Source organism: Heloderma suspectum, chromosome 10 (genome assembly GCF_057233095.1).
Source record: "Heloderma suspectum isolate Gila_16-S chromosome 10, 16-S_ref, whole genome shotgun sequence".
NCBI classification, from domain to species: Eukaryota; Metazoa; Chordata; class Lepidosauria; order Squamata; family Helodermatidae; genus Heloderma; species Heloderma suspectum.
In genome coordinates this window covers 20,424,549-20,443,591 of record NC_139467.1, presented here as the reverse complement: position 1 = coordinate 20,443,591, position 19,043 = coordinate 20,424,549, and the positions used below count along the sequence as shown (strand labels likewise).

Genomic DNA, 19,043 nt, shown 5'->3' with positions numbered 1-19,043 from the left:
TGCTGAAGAAAGTTCCATCCAAAACACACCTTACACTTCCATGCTATGTCCAATTTTGCACATACGAATGAGAGGTTTCATACTCTGTGCATCCAGTGAGCTCAAGAAAATGAGTTAGCACGCACATCAGTGGGGTTGTGAAAGGGTTTACTTCTTCATAGATAGGCCTGTTGTATCTACCAGGGTTTGCTAGTATGCCTTTAACTTTATACATTTATTTTATTTTTGAATGTGCTGCAACTCATAAACCAAGAGTCTAGAAGCCAAACTCCCATCAAAACTCAGAAACCATTTGGACATGCTGAAGATGAAGAACATCCTATTTCTGGATCAGACCAAAAGTCCATGTAGTTGAATACATCGGCTCCCACAATGGCCAGCCAGATACCCATGGGAAGCTCACAAGGAGGGCAATGAAGGTGATTGCTATGCCCACAATTGTTTGTCTTCAGCATCTGCTACTCAGCGGTACACTACCTCTCAATACGGAGGTTCCATTCTTGGCTACTGAAGCAGTGCATTCTGGTGCTCCCAGTTGTGGACTGTTTTTTCTTTATTCATTTATCCATTGCAGCATTTGAAGGTACTTGAGCGGTCCAGTGCATGTTTCCATCTTGGATTTTTAGATGTAGCTGCGGGGGGGGGGGGGGATGCAAGGCATATGTTATGCTTGAGCTATTAGTTGAGCCTGTTCTTGTACATCAAACAATTCTGCAGTTACTTTTCAGCCAAAAATCTCCCTTCTAAAGCTTCCTTTGTACTGTTCTTGTATGCACAGCATTGCCCTGCTCTGCCTTGATTTAGGAAAAATGGAGGTGCAATGTCCCATCAACCTCAATAGATGGCACTGTTCACAGTCTCCATGAAACAGTTGATTCTCTGGAAGAGAGGAGGGTTGAGCAGGACCGGCTATACCCTGGGTGGCATGTGCCTTTTGCTTCCCACTAGAAAAGGAATTTGATGGAAACTCACTTGTGGGTCAAAGGTCAGGGCCTATAACACTAATTCAGGACTGTAATCCTGCACACAGCTCAGTAACTAGTATGTTATGTACTGTATGTGCACTGTGCTGTAAGACCCCCAGAATCTGTATTAGAAAATGCACTCTGTATCTGCCAAATTGATGGAATTAGTCCACTGAGAATTAGGATCAATTGGTTTCAGATTTTGGGGATATTTTAGGCAAGAAATACAGGGAAGCATCATGGGGGTGGAGATCTTTGAAGGTGTAGAATGACTGCAGTCATTAGACACAAGGAGCAATAGGGATGCTGGGGGTATTAAAATATGAAGGGTTGAACCACTTTTATTGCATCTTTTCTTCTTCTTCTATGGGTCATATAATACTGGGGGCATAGAAGTGATGGGCTCAAACTGATCAGAAGGTGCAACCTCATCTCACAGGAAGCTTCCAGTCTGCACATCATCTCTGTAAACCAGTGGACCACTGCTACCACAACAGAATACTTGCAGATCACTGGCCATTTTGTCACTGTTTGAAACAGGCTTCTTCTTCTCCATCTCCATCCATATGTGGCTACTTGGGTACATAATATATACATCAACTGAAAGTGTTGTAAGGCCAGCCCCTTTGATGGTGGATGTGGTCATTATGAAATTACAATACCAGTTTGGCAGGGGGAACTCCACACCTGCATCAGTTGAGGAGAAAGTGGTTGCTTGCCATTCCTTGGGGGACTACTTTGTTTTATTGGATGACAGGATGGGGATGATGCTAGCCGACAGGAGAACATTAAGGGTGGGTGCACCAGGCTGGAACCAGGACATGAAGTAGATTTCAGCCTGCCTGGGAGACTTTGAAGGGGTAGCATGAAGAAGGGGTGCTCAATTTCTTTCTGAGCAGGACATCAGAGCAAAATACCATGTCAGTAAATTGAGAGAAAGTTTGTTAGAAGGAGCAGGAAAGAAGGAGCTTTCTGAAAGCACTGTGCGGTCTTGCTAGTCTGAAAATAGCAGACCTCCTTATTACTTACAGTGCCATCCTATACATGTCCACTCAGAACTAAGCCCCACTGAGTTCAGTGGGACTTATTTCCAGTTAAGTGTGTATAGAATTGCAGCCTTAATCCCATAGTGTCTCCAGAAATACATTTTGAGTGAAAGTTGCTCCTTTACTCATAGCACATTATGTTTCCCTTCTCTTTCACTCTGTCAAACTCACATACACCCCACCTCTGGGTGCCGCTCACCTTAGATTGCATGATCTTTCTTAAGGATGGCACAGGCACCCAATTCAGTCCAGGAGTCCAGTGGACCCCCCTGCACCCCTGAGCCATGCTCACCGAGCTTCTGCCCCCGCTTGACCCCCACACACCTTGCCAAGCTGCCGGCATTCACCTGGGACCCTTGAGCACCAGGATTACCATTTTGCAAAAATAAAAAAAGGTGATTGCAAATATATGCACATCTAGTTTTATGCAAAATGGCATTGTGAATGGCCCATATATGCAAGATTACAGGCATGAATGGGCAATTTGCACCTGTAATCTTGCGTATCTGGGCCATTCATGGTGCCATTTTTCATACAACTAGATGTGTGCATATTAATGATCAACCTTTTTAATTTTTTAATTTTTGCAAAATGGCGACTGTGGTGCCCAAGGACGGGTCCTGGGTGAGTGCTGGGCAGCTCAGCAAATGGCCGGGAGCTCGTGTGCAGGTCTGGGGGCACTGAGTGGGGGCAGGGGCTGGTCGGGTGGCTGGAGAACCCGTAAGGGGGAGGCACCTGTCCATCCTTAATCTTTCTGTTAAAAAGGTGAGCGTGTGCTTAGCTATCACAATTGGCAAGTTTGGTGTGTTGTCTACGGAGCATTTTAAAAACGTTAAACCTTTCCCAACAGCTTTTTGTTCTAGAACAAAAACATGTGAAGGAAGGGAAATATGAAGGAAGTTTAGACAGATTTAGGGGTGAAGGAGCCATGTAGGATCAGGTGATAGATTCCTAAGCACAACCAAGGCCTGGGTCTGGTACGCAAAGGCTGAAGAGCAAAGCTGGCAAGAGATAAAGGGATCCTTCACTCCATCCCTGAGCCTGTAGAGATTGTGTAAAGGGTTTGAGGAAGTGAGATGGGAATTAAACATTCTAAGCACTCATAGGCTGGACCAGCTAGATATGGTGGCCATGCATCCTGCTTTACAGTGGACAGTCCTCTGTTTGAAGGCATCCTCTGTTTGAAGGGCTGTCTAGTCCAAGCCCAGTTTAAAGATAAAGAATCCTAAGAAGGGAGAGGAGAGGCCTTGACATTACCTAAAAAGTAGACTGAGCAGGCAGGCACACGCAAGCGGGCCAAGTCACCCAGTCACAGTCTTCCTACTATGGAGAGATGTATTCTATTTAAATCATAGTAATTATTTCTAAATTAGAGGGGACCTAATGTGCCATATCCTATCTATTGGTTTAGGACAACTTCAGGGAGGAGAGGATTTAGGTACAATTTATGGTATGTGTGAGTGTGTGTGTGTGTGTGGGGGGGGGAGTTGGAATGTGTGGAGTGTGGATTCCACTAAGGCTTCTCCTACTTTCCTTCTTAATTCCCCCTCCTACCCTCCCCGCCCCCCATATAAAACATGTCTGGATAGGTCTTTAGAATCAGCAGCAATCTTGAGAGTAGCTTACCAGTTTAAGAAGTATCTGGTCTTCCAGGTGTCACTAACTGTGAAGGGAAGCAAAGGAAAGACACTTGTGGAATTGGCCCTCAATGTATGGGATACAGTTGGTAGCCCAGGGCCTCTTGTCAGCCTCCATGTTGCTTTTCTTCCCCCTAGTTTGGAGGTGTGTGCGTCTGTGTGTGTGTGTGCATGTGCATGTAAAATAAATATTCTTTGTAGTTGCTTAATACTTGCAGGAAGTGGTCACAACCCAATTTAACCCAACAATGAGTAAGAAAGGAATGGGAGAAAGGAATGGGAGTGCAGCAGTGAGGGGATGGGAATGGTTAGACCTGAAGTGGAGAAGAAGGGAACAATACTTGGAACGGAGCAAATAGGAGTTGGAGACATTCGAGTGTCCTTTTTGTTAGTGTGCTAAGAGAGCCAGGAATGGCAGAGTATATACTTCATGTGCAGAGGGACCCAGGTTCAATCCCCCTGACATCTCTAGTTAAAGGAGATTGATTAGGAAAGGAACTGAGAATAAAACTGCCAAGATCATACTCCCCTTATACAAATCTATGGTGCGACCACACTTGGAATACTGTGTACAGTTCTGGTCACCGCACCTAAAAAAGGATATTGTAGAGTTGGAAAAAGTGCAGAAAAGGGCAACTATAATGATCAAGGGGTTGGAGCAACTCTTCTATGAGGAAAGGTTAAAACATCTGGGATTGTTTAGCTTAGAAAAAAAGTGAGTAAAGAGAGACACTATAGAGGGGTACAAAATTATGCATGGTGTGAAGAATGTGGATACATTTCTCTCCCTCTCTCATAATACTAGAACCCGGGGCTCATCCCATAAATCTTAGTGGTGGGAGATTCAGGATGAACAAAAGGAAATCCTTCTTCACACAGAGCATAGCTGAACTATGGGTTTCACTACCACAAGACGTAGGGATGACCACCAGTTTGGATGGCTTTAAAAGGGGATTGGACAAATTCCTGGAGGAAACGGCTATCAATAGCTATTAGTTCTGATGGCTAAATGCTACCTCCAGTATGCCTACATAAACCAGGTGCTGGGGAAAATGGGTGGGAGAGTGCTATTGCACTCATGTCCTGCTTGTGTGTTTCCTGTGGGCAGCTGGTTGGCCACAGTGTGTACAGAATGCTGGACTAGATGGAGCCTTGGTCTGATCCAGCATGGCTCTTCTGATGTTCTTAGGAGGGTTGGGAAAGAACCCAGAGCCATTGCAAGTCAGAGAGGACAACATTTATTTAAGAAGGGACTGGAAAGCAAATGCTTTGCATCCAGGTTCAACCCTTGGCATTTCTAATTTGAAATGGTTCTGGTAGCAAGGGATGGGAATGAGTCAGGTAGAAGAAGCTGGAAAATGCTTCTCTCTGCCTGAGAACACTGGAGAGCAACTGCTTAGTCAGAATAGACCAGGGGGGGAAGGGCATTCAGGCCCAGGTGCCAAACCTGGCCCTCCTGGGGTCCCAATCTAGCCATCTGGAGTTCCCCAGATGGACACCTTCCTTTTCCCTTGCTCCATCACTTTTCCCCAACATCCAATCCCTGCTTTTGTGCAGTCCCCCCCCCATTCTAAAAGATGGGAATGCCTCTCCTAAGGCTTTGTTCCTGGCAAAAGGAGCTTGAAGCTAAAATATGCTGCTATTTTGACTCTGCTCCTCTTGTGTTCAGCCTGCCCATCACTGGAATGCGACCTCTGAAAGCTTCTAAAAAATGGAATCAATTCCTTGGGCTAAAAGAGGTTTTGCACCCTTGGAGTAGACAATACTGGGTTAGATGGACAAATACTCTGACCTGGTATAGGACAACTTCCCATCTTCCCATGACTGTTGGCTAGTTCAGGAGTCCTTCACCTGATGGTTTGCAACCTTGGCCCCCAGATGATGTTAGACTACAATTTTAATCTTCTCTGGCCATTGGCCATGCTGGATGGGGAAGATGTAGTAGTCCAACAACCAGTGGAAGCTGGTGGCTCAGATGTCAGTGGGGCAGGAAATCCACTCCGGGTTTCAGTCAGAACCAGTCAGAATTCTAAAGGAGCTATCTCAGTTGCTCTGTATCTTGGATAGCTCCTTTAGAGTTGTGACTGGTTCTGACTGAAACTTGGAGTGGATTCACTGCCCCACTGACATCTGAGCCACCAGCCTCCATGGACAAGAAGATCTGGGGGCCTAGGGTTGGGAACCACTGCCTTAGCCTATGGCAGCCCCAACATATTCCTATTCCATTACCAACAGCAGCCAGACACGTATGGAGCTACTTACCATTCTAAGAAGTCCCTGGCCTTCCAGGCATCAACGACCTCAGCAATGTCACTTGCAATCTGACCACTAGGCAGCCTTAGGTCATCTGAGATGTCATTGTTAAAGTTCCCACAAGGGGCACATGTCTTCCCTGCCAGCCCGTCTGTGATTCTCACTGTCACTTTGCCATTGGGACTGAAGAGCACCTGCATCTGGGAGCTTTGATCGATGACAATGATGTTCTGAGACTCAGTAATGGAGATGGTTTTGGAGACATTCACTGGGAGCTGGACCAAGAGCCCATTGATCTGAAATGCAAGGAAGGCAGGGTGAAGCAGACTGGAGCTCAGAGCCATTGAAGCTGGAAGCCATGTGCTTGTGTGTAAGGCTTACAAACATCTATCTGTTTTCTACCATTTGATTTGAACTGTCATGGCTTCCCCCAAAGAATCCTGGGAATTGTAGTTTGGGAGTTGGTTAGGTTGCTGAGAATTCTCTGTTAGATATTTCTTCTTTAAATCTGTAGATTAATGTGAGAATTGGATGGAATGGACTTATGAGTGAACACATGCAAAATGGATAAGGACTGGAAAGAGAGTGATCCATCCACCCATACCTCAGATATTGGTGGCTTCAGGAAAGATGATTTTTACTTTCTGTTTTCACAAGAATGCCCTTCATACATTACAGAAAAGACACCACTGATCTCCAAGCACTATGTTCCCTGTAACAGGGAGATACCTTCAAATATCTTAGATTCTGCAGTTAGAAAACTTAAATGGTGTGACTAAAGTAAATTCAGGAACTCAGATAGGTTTGCTTACATAACTTGAACACTTTGAGTTAACTTGAACATTAATTGGAGACTTCTTTGCAGGATCAGGAATGATCCCGATGCTGGCTGGGGGATGCTGGGAACTGTAGGACATTTCAGTCTAAACATGCATAGGATTGCGCCTTTAAGAATATAAGAAGACCTCTGCTGGTTCAGGCTGAAGGCTCATCTGATCCAGCATCCAGGTTCCCAGAGCAGCCAACCAGTTGCTTCCAGGAAGCAGGGCATGAAGGAAGTAGCCCTTCTCTGTTGTTTGTTCCCCAGCAACTAATATTGAATGGTGCACCATTTTGGGAGCTTCCCCTTCACTATCATGGCCAAGAGACACTTACCCAAGTCTCCCTGTAGTTGGTCACTGTGATGAATGCTTCCCGGAAGAAGACATAGATTGCTGTCCCAGCTGGCATAGCATCATTGTTGCATTCGTTGACATCCACCACCACCTTAAACCAGGATGGCGATTGCTCATCACAGTAAGAGGTGAGCTTGTAGGCACCACTAGAAAGGAGTTTTCCTTTGGCACCATCAAAGGAGGTGAACCAGGCTCCTGGGGTGAGCATGCAATAGCCTTCCTGCCTTAGACAGCCATGCACCTTGCCTGTGAGTGCACAGGTCTCTCCCACAGCACAGCTGCTTTCCTGACAGGTGACCTGGCCTGAGGGGTGACACATGCATTTCTCTGAGCAGTCATTAGAGAGGATGGTCTCTCGAGCCTGGAAAGAAATCCAAGACAGACAAAAGAGAAACCAGTTAAAAATCAACTTGTAGACACCAGAACCCAAGTCATTAATCCTGCAATGCTATTCCTAGAGCTTCTCCTGGAGTAGAAGGCCATCAATGGCTACTAGTCCTGATGGCTATATGCTACCCCTAGTATCAGAGGCAGTATGTCTGTGTACACCAGTGGCTGGGGAACATGGGTGGAGAGTGCTATTGCACTCATGCCCTGCTTATGGGTTTCCTGTGGGCAGCTGGTTGGCCACTCTCAACAAAATGTTGGACTGGATGGATCCTTGGTCTGATCCAGCATTCTTATTTCCTATGTTCTTACTTACCTGGGAGGAAGCCCCATTGAACTTAATGGCACTGATTTCTGAGATGACATGAATAGCATTGCACTGTAAGCCTCAGAAGAGATAATGTGTTGAAGGTAACTGTAGAACTGAATCCAATGGAAATATTTATTTTTATTTTTAAAAGAGAGCTCTCCTACAAAATATTTTTGGCTGAGGTAAGAGAACTGTACATTTTGCATATTCTGTCAGAGGCTGTTTTCTCATAAAGTGGCTACCAAACTGGATATGTGTGATGAAATCTTACTGGATGGAACAGGAAATGGGATCACCGTATTTCCACAATCATCTACTTTCATCAGGAGGAGCCATAGCTCCATGGTAGGACACAAATGTTGGCATGCAGAAGGTCCCACATTTAGTTCCTAACAGCTCCACTTCAAAGGATCTTGGGTTGAGAAAACAAACGAACAACCTCTGTCTGAGACCTGGGAGAGCAGCCACCATGAGAGGAGACCACTGGTGTAGTGGTAAATTTTGAAGTACGGATGTTCATCAAGAGAGTCCCCATAACTGCACTCACAGGGAATGTCCAAAAATTCAGGCAGCTGTGTTGATCCACATTGGCTTTCAGAAAGCAAGGTCTGTTCTAAAATATTTCATACTCGATGTCAAAGTAGTCTCTGTAGATTCTTTATTTCTGTATATCTTAAGAGTCCCTAGGCCAGATGAAGCATTGGCTGCATAGTTTATATACTCTCCACCAGACTGTGGCAGTGTAACATCACAACTTGAGGTCAGCATTTCAAGCCAATTCAGGACATCAATTTAGCATCCTGGCAGTTTTATCAGCTAAAATTACAGTGATAAAACAATTCTGGGAAATGTTTAGCCAAATTCAAAGCAGCCCTTAAATTATAGAAATGTAATTTGAATTTATTTTCAAATTCCCAGTTGTGGCTGCTGCTGGATTTAGGGGTATGAAGGCTGAGCCAAAAGGGGGATGGATGATTTCTGTAAATACTTTTATCATCATCAAAAGGTGCCCCCCTTCATCAATCTCTCAGGGATCACTGCAAAAATAATGAAAATGTTTGCTCTTCAGGAAGTATTACTCTAAATTGGTCTTGTTTGCCCCCGCCTTCCTGACTGGGATGTGACCATCCAGAAAACCATATGCTCACTCTAAAACAACTTGGTTTGCCATCAGTAACATTGACATATAAGCCAAACCTAATTGGTTATGTTCATTGTGTGATCCCTGATTGGCTAGAATGAAAGAGAGGAAAGAAAAGCCCTAAAAAAAGTTATCAAAGCAGTAGCAGATGGTGGTGGTGGTCCAGAATGGCTGTAAACAAGCAAAAAAGGAGGTGAACATTTCCAACAGCAGGGGTTTTCTCCAGGGAGTATATCAAGGGGCTCAATGGTATTAATTTGCTGTAAAATTAGGGATGTCAGAGGAATCTGACTGGGGGGTGGAGCTTGACAAACTTTCATTGGCTCAAGCCCCAGATTACATTCCATCTTCCACCAGCTCACTTGACTTGATGAACAATGAGTTGGGCCAGCTGGCAGAATTTCCATAAATTATTATTTGCATAAACAACACAGCTGCACAAATTGCACATATCTGCATAATTTGTGAAAAATTCAGCTGTAAATTGCACAATTTTGCATCATGTGCACAAATTACAGCCACAATTTGCAAAAAAATAAAATAAAAATGTAAATTCGCAATTGACAGCTAAAACCTGTGCAAATTAAGCAAATTACTACTGCAATTTGCTAAAATGGCAGCCATTGGCACCATGCTGGGGATCCTGGGGAAAATGAGATTTTAGGGTGGGGGAAATAAGTTTCTGGATTTCAGGAAAAAGCTTGTAGCTCAATTCACAAATGCAAGCTGAGCTTCAGCTTCTAGGGAAATTCCCTGAGCCCCCAAAAGGGCTGGATTTCCCCATGACAGCCATCTCTACATAGCATTGATGAACATCCAGCATAAATCTAGTTTCAGCTGTGCTGCATTGCCAAATACAGCATACCAGATCCACAGCAGGCTGACACTGTCAAGGTTGTATCTGAGCCCCTAGAGTCCCAAAGTGGCTCTGGTTCTGAGGGGGAGAGACAACTCATGAGGGAGGAACTCTCTCAGATTTCAGAGGTACAGCTGGAGGGGGATCCCCCCCTTCTCACATCCCTAGGAGTGACAGTGAACCAGGTGTGGGAGAGGGAGGGACAACCTGAACTTTTAGACGCGAGGCGCAGACACAGGCACAAGTGAGAGATTGCAGGGGCCGAGCTTTGGAGCTCAGACCAATTGGCTTGACGTCAACAGCTGCACCCAGAAACATCGTGGGAGAGGGGGAGATCTTCCCCTCCCACCCCTTAAGTTCAGAGAATTGTAGGGATGTCAGAGTATTCTGCTACGGACTCCAGTGAGGCCGGATTCTAAAGAATCCACCCCCCCGGAGTCTGTGGCAGAACGGCCTCCCCCCCCGTGGAATCCCCCCTGGGACAGACCTACCTGGTGGCGGATGTGGTGGCAGTGGCTGAAGTGGCAGTGGTAGCGGCTCTGGCTGCTGCCGGGCTGCTGCGGCTGCAAATGGCCATCATAGCGGCTGCCATTTGAGTCTCTATGCTAGCCCATGATAGCCTACGTATATATTTACATAGCCTATCACGGCTAAATCAGGGATGCAAATGGCATCCCCCACACCATTTGCATTCCCGCTTTAGCTGTGATAGGCCATGTAAATATTTACATAGTCTATCACGGGCTAGCATAGGGACGCAAATGGCATCCCCTACACAGGACGCCATTTGCGTCCACAGCAGCCTGGCAGCGGATGGAGGCCCCACTGCGGATCAGCCTGGCTGGCAGCTCCACGGACTGGCTGCAGAGCAGAGCCGGCTGGGCAGGATTCTAGGGGGGGGGAGGAACGGATCGCATCCCACTCCCATCGAGGATTCCGGGGGGAGGAACGGATTGCCTCCCCCCACCTGCGGACCCCAGCGAAGCCAGGTAAGTGGGATTTTGTACACCCCTAGATAATTGCTGCGTTTTTCTCAAACGGAGATCAACTGACGTCCTAACCCTTAGGAACCCCTAGATGGCTGTTCCTTTGTAGTTTCTCTGAGTCTCAAGCAAGTAGCATCTGTATGCCTCATTAGGATATATGGAATTAAAGCCTTGGAAAGCAGCCCTTTTGTCTGAGTGCTGATTTTGGCTATTGGAGAATTCAGTAGGCAACAGGGGCAACCTGACAGACACTATGGGACAAATATAGAGAGCCAAATCAGCACACACATCAATAAATGCCCCACTGCAGCAACAAATATCTATAGGTCTAGGTTTGCTCCAGCTGTTTCATGATCACAGCACCTCAGGTGAGCCCTAAACAGTCTGCTTCATGAACCAGCACCCACCTTGATGTAGCGTCCATTGTATGCACAGCCACACTTGTCCATGGACACACATTCCTCTCCCTCAAACACATAGCCAGGGTCACACTGGCAGCCTTCAAAGCAGTCTCCCGTGCACTGGGATGGAGCAGACAAGGCAGCACATGTGAAATCGCAGCTTCGGGTGCACAGCTCGTAGTGGCTGTTGTTTGGGCAGGAGAGGGCTGAAAAGAGCAATGCAATATGTAGAAAATGAGAATGGAATCAGATGCTCTCTACTCCGGACATATCTATAGATCTGCTTAGTGTGTGTGTTAGGGCCTCTTGGCTTGTCATAGCCCTACACTGAGAGGGCTCCTGAACATTTATCCGATGCACAGAAGAGAAAACTCTCTCATTCATAGACAACCAGTGTGGCATACTGGATACAGTGCTACACTAAAGCCAAGGAGACCCAGGGCTTCTCTACACCAGCATAAAATCCTGCATTTAAAGCGGGGCTTTCTGCTTCTGTTTCCAATGCAGGAACATGACTACTCCCTTTTTCACCTGCTTCTTTTCCCCCCTCCCCTTCCCCCCCTCTCCTTCTCCCCATATCTGAGCCTTCCATCATCTTTCATTGATCTCGCTCCTCTTCTTGCCACTTTTCCTCTTTTCTTGCAGAGAACTCACGCAGAACACAATGGAGTAATCTGATAGCTCATTACCTGCTATCTATTTAAAAACGGAACAAAGGGCATTTAGTGCAAGAGACGCCTTGGAAGGTCAGTGTGTCATGTAAAGAGCCCGCGAACTTCTGAGAAGGAGCAATCTCAATCGCAGGATAAAAGCTCCGTGTGAAGAAAGCCTCAGGATCAAATTCCTGCTCAGCCATGCAACCCATTGGGTGATCCTGGGGCAATTTCTCTTAGCCCAGTCACTGGATAGTTGTGAAGAGCGTGTGTGTGTGTGTGTGTGTGTAGGTATGCTGTACTGAAGCATTTGGAGGGGGTTATACATTTAAATAAAGTTCTGTGCAGTACAGTTTTCCCCATACCTGTAGTACTCTGAAAAGATGTCAAGAGCCAGTGTAATGCAAGAGGACAGAAGATCTGATAAGAGAGACCTGGGTTAGTCTCAGCCATCCTTGCTCAGTCATAAACTATACAGTGTGGACCTGGGCAAGTGATTGCCTCTCATGTTTGCTTCTAATATTACCCCCCCCCCCGTCTCCTGTCGTGCGTATGGGAAAAGGGAGATGAAATGGCTGGAGATGTATTTCATCTCCATTTTGGATGCATTTCCAAAGCTGCATTTCATCTCCAGTTTGTTTGGAGCAACAGCCAAACAAAAGCCTACAGCACAGGCTTTGTGAAGCAGCTTCAAGGAGGATTATAATAAAGGTGGGCCAAAAATCATCCCCCCCCCCAATTCATCCCATGCAAAAGGGAGCAGTGATTTTCTGCTGCTTTCTACTGCTGCTGTAGTCCCATGGGCATTCTAGGAAGGGCTGCCAGGCCAGAAGGCTGCAGAGACTGAGTCTTGTTCTACTACAAGGAGGCATGAGGGTTGGTGTTTGTTTTTTTTTTAAGTTTCAAAAGCAAGAAACCCCCACACCCACCCCTTGGCCACCTTGTTCGAAATTACATAAATGACACATGCAATTATGCAAATTTCCACAAATCACAGCCAAAAATATCTATTTGTGCAAATTACAGCTCAACACACACACACACACAGTTCAGGAACCCTGCAAATGCAAACCACTTTGGGCATGCTGCAGAACTCCATTGAGCCCCCAAAGGACCGGATTTCCCAGTGACAGACATCCTTAATTACAGCCAAGCAGAAGGGCTATAGATTAATTGGCAAACTTACAGCAGAAGGAGGTTGTTCTCCAGGCTCCAGGCTTGGCTCCAGCCAGTTGGCATGCAGCTGCATAAGCTTGAAGGTGACGACAGAGGGTTTCCCCTGCTCCGTTGGCTGCACACATGTCATGCAGGCAATGTCTCATGTAGTCAGCAGGGCTCACCAATGGGTGACAGTCTCTGAACAGGCCTGATTTGGACTGGATCATTCCACAGGAGCTCTCAGCCTTGTATGGTGCAGTCTGGGCTGTATTGCAGATGGGGCATCTCTCGCCACAGCCATTGGTGCAAAGGACACCGTCCACAGGGACTTTCCAGGAGGCCCCAAACTCATCCACACTTTCAGTGACTTTCCCATTGGGTAACATGAAATCATCACTCTTATCACCATTGAAATTGCCACCCAGACCACACATGTGTCCCTGGTAAGTGCTGGGGATGGACACATGGACGTACGAGGAAGTATCATAAAGGACTGTGAGGCCAAAGGATGAATGGACAATGATATTGTTCCCCTCCTGAGTGATCCAGAGTTTCCCATCAACTGTATTCATTGGCAAAGTATAGTGTTCTCCATCTACCTGTATAAGCAACACATCATATGTTTTGGGGAGGGGGTTTAGTTCCGTTCATACACACACATGCACACACACACAGGCAACCACTTGCATCTACATATAAATGAATGTAAACACCTACGAGATCAGCACCAGCATTTGTCATTCACTCATACTAGTGTAATAAGAACATACCATAGCCTTCCATTTCATTCCCCTTTCGAGAACAACAGAATATCCATGAACAGAGACCACAACTGTCTTCATCAGAGGCGAAGTCCCATCATCAAGTTTCTCATTCTCCACCAACACAGAAAATGCCACTAACCGAGGATCATTGCTGCAGACTTTGGCCAAGGTATAAGTGCAGGAGCCCTGGAATTCAAAACTCTGTCCATCAAGGGAAATATAATGGCGGCCTCCAGTCGTTGTTGTTATTCCATGTCCAATGGGATGGCAGCCTTGTACACCGTTCTCCACCCTGCACACTGCATGAGCTCCACAGGAGAACGTTTGGCAATCGATGGCTCCGTTGTCCATGCAGCGGCACTTCTCCTGGCAGGAGGTGCCAGGGTAGAACTCCTCTCCCTTCTTGTAGTATCTGCCCTGGTGCACACAGCCACACTCAGCAAGATGGACACATTGATCCCCACTGAGGATGAATCCAGAGTCACAAAAGCAGCCTTCTACACACAGAGCATCACATGTTTCTGGAGGCGAGAGATCATGACAAGTGGCGGGGCAGCCATTTCCACAAAGTTCGTAGTGGGAATTACGTGGGCAGGGAGTACCTGGAAGGGAAGTATGGGGGAAAAGAGTGGAGATTCTTGCAATTTAGCAGTCACAATGCATTTAGTCTAGGTACTATATTACAAGCAATAGTGGAATATCCCAAACAGTATTCCTTATCAGAAAGGATGGGCATTCAGAAAATGCCATATGAATTCTAGTGCCCATTTATTTATTTATTACATTTATATCCCACCTTTTCCCACTTCAAGGAATCCAAGGTGGCCTACACTGGAGGGAAAAAAAGTCATACAGATGTGAGGATAATATAAATCAAAATCATATTATTTGTAACATGGTCGGAATTCAACATCTTCTTGTCAGAAAATAATCTAGCAGCTTCACTCGAGTTTCAGTGCACTATTAAGCGTATAACTGGCTTTGAGAGATACATAGCCATTCTCCACTTTCCTGAAATGGTGGGTTGACAGAAAATACTTCTAATTATAGGGCCTCGATTGAATCAAAGTAGAGCACCAAGGATGGAGGAAAGCTGAATCCCGAACAATATTTTTTTTCCCTTCCATTTATATCCCTCCTTTTTTCCTCCAAAGAACTCAACTTGGTATACATAATCCTCCTCCTCTCCATTTTACCCTCACAACAACCCTGTAAAGTAGACTGGGCTGAGAGTAGTCACCCACTGAGCTTCATGGCTGAGTGGGGACCAGAACCTAGAGTTCCTGAGTCCCAGTCCAACACTCTAACCACTACACCACACTGGCTCTCTGTAATGCTGTATGGAGGGAAGGGAACAGTCATCAGAGATGAGTGATACACTAATTAGGATTCCTATTGCCTTTGTTATAGAAGGGGTATGGGTTTGAGTGTCTGGAATAGAACAAATGGATTAAAAGCAATGTATTGTGTTCTAACCCTTCAGTATGGCAGTACAATTGTTCTCCCTAGAATGCAAAGCTGTGATAGGCCTAATAGCTAGGCATGCTGGGAATAATTAGGGGTTGACAAAACCCCACTCACCTGTGTCTGTGGGGGGCCCACCGGGGGGGGGAGGTGATCCGTTCCTCCCCCCCGGAATCCTCCCCGGCTGATGCCTCTCCACGGCAACTCCGTGGAGCCACCGGCTGGGCCATCCGCAGCTGGACCTCCGTCCACTGCCGGGCTGCTGCAGCTGCAAATGGAGTCCTGCTGTGATAGGCTACGTAAAAGAACAGGGATGCAAATGGAGTAGCAGATGCCATTTGCATCCCTGCTCTTTGCCGTGATAGGCTACGTAAGTATTTACATAGCCTATCATGGCTAAAGGAGGGATGCAAATGGTGTCCCCTATGCAGGATGTCATTCACGGCCACACACCGGAGCTGGAGACTGCAGCGGCTGGATTCGGACCCACCGGAGGCAGGTAGAATCCGGTCCGTGGGGATTTTGCGGGGTGGCAGGGGGAGCAGTCCGTTCCGCCACGGACTCCGAGGGGCCGGATTCTAAAGAATCTGGCCTTACTGGAGTCCATGGCAGAATTCTCCGCCATCCCTAGGAATAATAGTAAAATATTCTGGGGAGGCAACGTTTAGTCAGGAAGAGAGCAGGAGCAGATCCTTATGAGAATATTCCAGAAGGAAACAACATGCTGGTAGGGATGGGCAAACTGACCCCAGCTTGCCCTGTGCACTGCTTGCTGGACCCCCACTACCTGCCCAACGCTGTTTGCTATGTGCTTTGAGCCGCCGGGCGGTCCATGGGTGAGCAGCACGTGGCTGCCTGATCCCTCGCCAAGCCACCATTTTGGTAAGAATGGCAGCTCGGCCTCTTTCATAAATCCTCATTTATGGAAATGGCAGCCACAAGGCAGCCATTTACACAGGATTATAGGCACAAATGGTCCATTTACGTCTGTAATATTATGTAAATGGCTGCTTTATGGTGGCCATTTAAGTTAAATCAGCCATTACAGAAAAGGCCAAGCCACCATTTTGTGCAGAATGGTGGCTTGGCGGAGCAGCAGGACCTGGCGCACATTGGGTTGGGCAAGTGTAGCGGTCCACAGACTGGTGTCCGGGGGGCTGAGCTGTTGAGAAATCACCAAGTTTTTAGTCCCAACTGGATACCCGTGCCATCCCTACATGCTAGCAAAAACCCATATTTCAACAGGGGTTTTAGCGATAAGTAGTAGTAACCTGAATGACTGCCCAAGGAAAGGAATGTTTAATGTAATGTGGGACCTCCTCCAAAGGTTAGTTCCTATAAGCATTATCACTTATTATAAGACTTTCAAGAACTATTTAAGTCCTAATAGGGTTCAAGAGTGCTGTCACCTTCCAAAAGACATCATATATTAGGACTGATTTGGTTTGTAATCTCCTTTTTCCTCCTGAAAATGGAAGGGGAAAGAACATGAAGTTGGCCTTCAGTAGGGATGGGCGAATAATAAGCGATGTTCGAGAGCACCAGGATTTTCCCAACAACATCGTGTGTCTGATTTCTGTTCACAATCACAGCTCACTCTGCATGAATGGGAAACCTGATTGAACAGGAGATTTGTGTAAATTTCCCCAAATTTGCACAAATTTGCACAAATTTCCTGCAAATCAAGAGATGTGTACAAATCAGACACATAAGCACTAATATTGTCAGCTGTCACATGCTTGTGCTTGCAATCAGAGCTTCAAACGGGGCATGTTCACATGTTTTGAAGTGACAATGAAATTCTCATATATCTGTAATGTTTATTTGGGGGATAAAATGACTTCCAGGGTTTATTCTGATCATGGCCTGTGTGCCACTGTTGTATTGTCAAAGCCAAATATTGCTTTGGGCTCAAAAACTGTAGAAAATATTTGTGCATAATAAAAAAATAATAATAATCCCTATTTAAACAGTGCAGTTTCTATTTATAAGCATTTTTTTTTTTAATATACTATTTCACTACAAACTTTGGAAGAACACAAAAGTCATGATGATTTTTGTAGGGATGTCAGAGAATTCCACCACGGATCTCAGTGAGGCTGAATGCCAGTGCATTCAGCCCCCCGAAATCCGTGGCGGAGCCAAGCCCCTCGCCCCCCCACCCCGCGAAAGGCATGCGAAATGGAGCACTTACCTGGTGCCGTTTGCGCCGCTTTGCTAATGGCGGCTGTGTCTGCGGCCACCATTCGCTTCTGCATTTTTGCCATGATAGGCTACGTAAATACTTACGTAGCCTATCACGGCGGACACCATTTGTGTCCCTGCAGAGGCCATGATAGGCTACGTAAATATTTACATAGCCTATCATGGCAAAAAACCAGGAATGCAAATGGCAGCAACTGTAGCTGCCACCATATGTGTCCGCAGGCTCCGCACGCCTGCGAATGCACCTGTCTGGCAGCTCCGCGGAGTTGCTGAGGTGCGGAGCAGGCCGGGTAAGGATTTCGGGGGGAGGTGCGGAGCGCTTCCCCCCACCGCGAATCACCCCCTTGAAAAAGTAAGTGACTTTCGCACAACCCTAGATTTTTGCTCAGACCAGATATTCCATGAGGAACAATGAATGAGAAGTCCACTCCCAGTATGGTTCTGTGCCTTGTGCTGGCACACATGTTTTCATGTGGGGCGAGCATTCAGTGGCTTGTAGGGATGGGTGAACAAGCAATATTTGAGCTCTCCAATATTTTCCAAACATCAGCTTGCCACTCATCCCTTGCATTTGCAATTGCTGCCCATTTTGCAAGAATGGGAAAACTGCGCAAAATGAAGGTATCGAATGTTGAAGTTGCGCAAAATCCTCAAATTTGTGCACATTTCCTGCATAGACTAAAGCAGGGCTGCTTTTAAAATTTGTGCCAATGGAACAGGGAACGTTGCACCAACTGAACGTGAGCATATGTTTGGTAATTTGTGAACATTTTTGGCAGATATGTTCTCATGCTCACGCTTGCATTCAGGGTTGCAAACAGGGCATGCAGGAAATTTTCGCACTTCCCTAGTGGCTTGTGTTCATGGAAAGGCACATAGGCAAATGAAGATGTAGAGGGTAACACTTACTGCAGAAGGAGGCTGATCTCCATTGCCCAATTTGGATGGCCTGGGCTTGGCAGGGTGTCACATAGGCACTGATGGCACCACAGAGAGCATCGTGGTGGCCCTTGTATTGGCAGGTGTCAAAGATACAGTCATCGAAGTAGGGGGTTGGGTCAATAGCTGCATGGCACTGCCTGAATGGCCCATCCTTTCTGATGAGGACCCCACAGAACCGGTCCCCTTTGTAGGTTTGTTTCTCTGCCTCCTTGCACACTGGACAGTCAGTAGTACATCCTGCTGAGCACCCTGGGACCTCCTTCACCTTCCAGCTGTCTGCAAATTGGATTTCATCTGTTGTCTCCATTCCATCCTTCATGATAAAGTCATCGCTGGGATCCTGATTGGCATTTCCACAGAGTCCACAGATAGCATTGGCATAAGCATCAGGAATAATGACCCTGGCATAGCTGTACCAGTCAAAGCTGACTCTCAGATCAAAGTCTGTCTTGATGAACCCATGGACGCCACTGATGTAGATCTTGAGTTTATTTTCGTAGGAGAATGGCAGGTCCACAAAGACTCCGTTGACCTGGAAAACAAGTGGAAGAGACCATTAAGGGTTTTGCAGTGAATTTAGAAAACAAGGGATTGGTCCAGTTGCTCATTAGCTGAGTGGATCCAGATAACTGGATATCCAATATATGAGTTACCCTATGGAGTTGATCCAACTCTGCTAGCCTAAGAAAGAGAAGGGAAT

General features: G+C 46.4%; 1 protein-coding gene across 1 annotated transcript in view; it reads right to left on the bottom strand.

Annotated features, from left to right (window-relative positions):
* Positions 1–131: 131 nt before the first annotated feature.
* Positions 132–19,043, bottom strand: part of LOC146337919 (IgGFc-binding protein-like) — a 31,854-nt gene continuing 12,942 nt past the window's right edge. Inside the window, exons 6-13 of the mRNA XM_084814383.1 lie at positions 18,311–18,875; positions 13,739–14,334; positions 12,997–13,567; positions 11,164–11,363; positions 7,057–7,437; positions 5,911–6,197; positions 3,638–3,674; positions 132–632 (exon numbers count right to left, since the gene is read on the bottom strand). Of these exons, the coding sequence (XP_084670509.1) occupies positions 3,671–3,674; positions 5,911–6,197; positions 7,057–7,437; positions 11,164–11,363; positions 12,997–13,567; positions 13,739–14,334; positions 18,311–18,875 (2,604 nt within the window). The 3' untranslated portion in view covers positions 132–632; positions 3,638–3,670. The remainder of the gene's footprint in view (positions 633–3,637; positions 3,675–5,910; positions 6,198–7,056; positions 7,438–11,163; positions 11,364–12,996; positions 13,568–13,738; positions 14,335–18,310; positions 18,876–19,043) is intronic.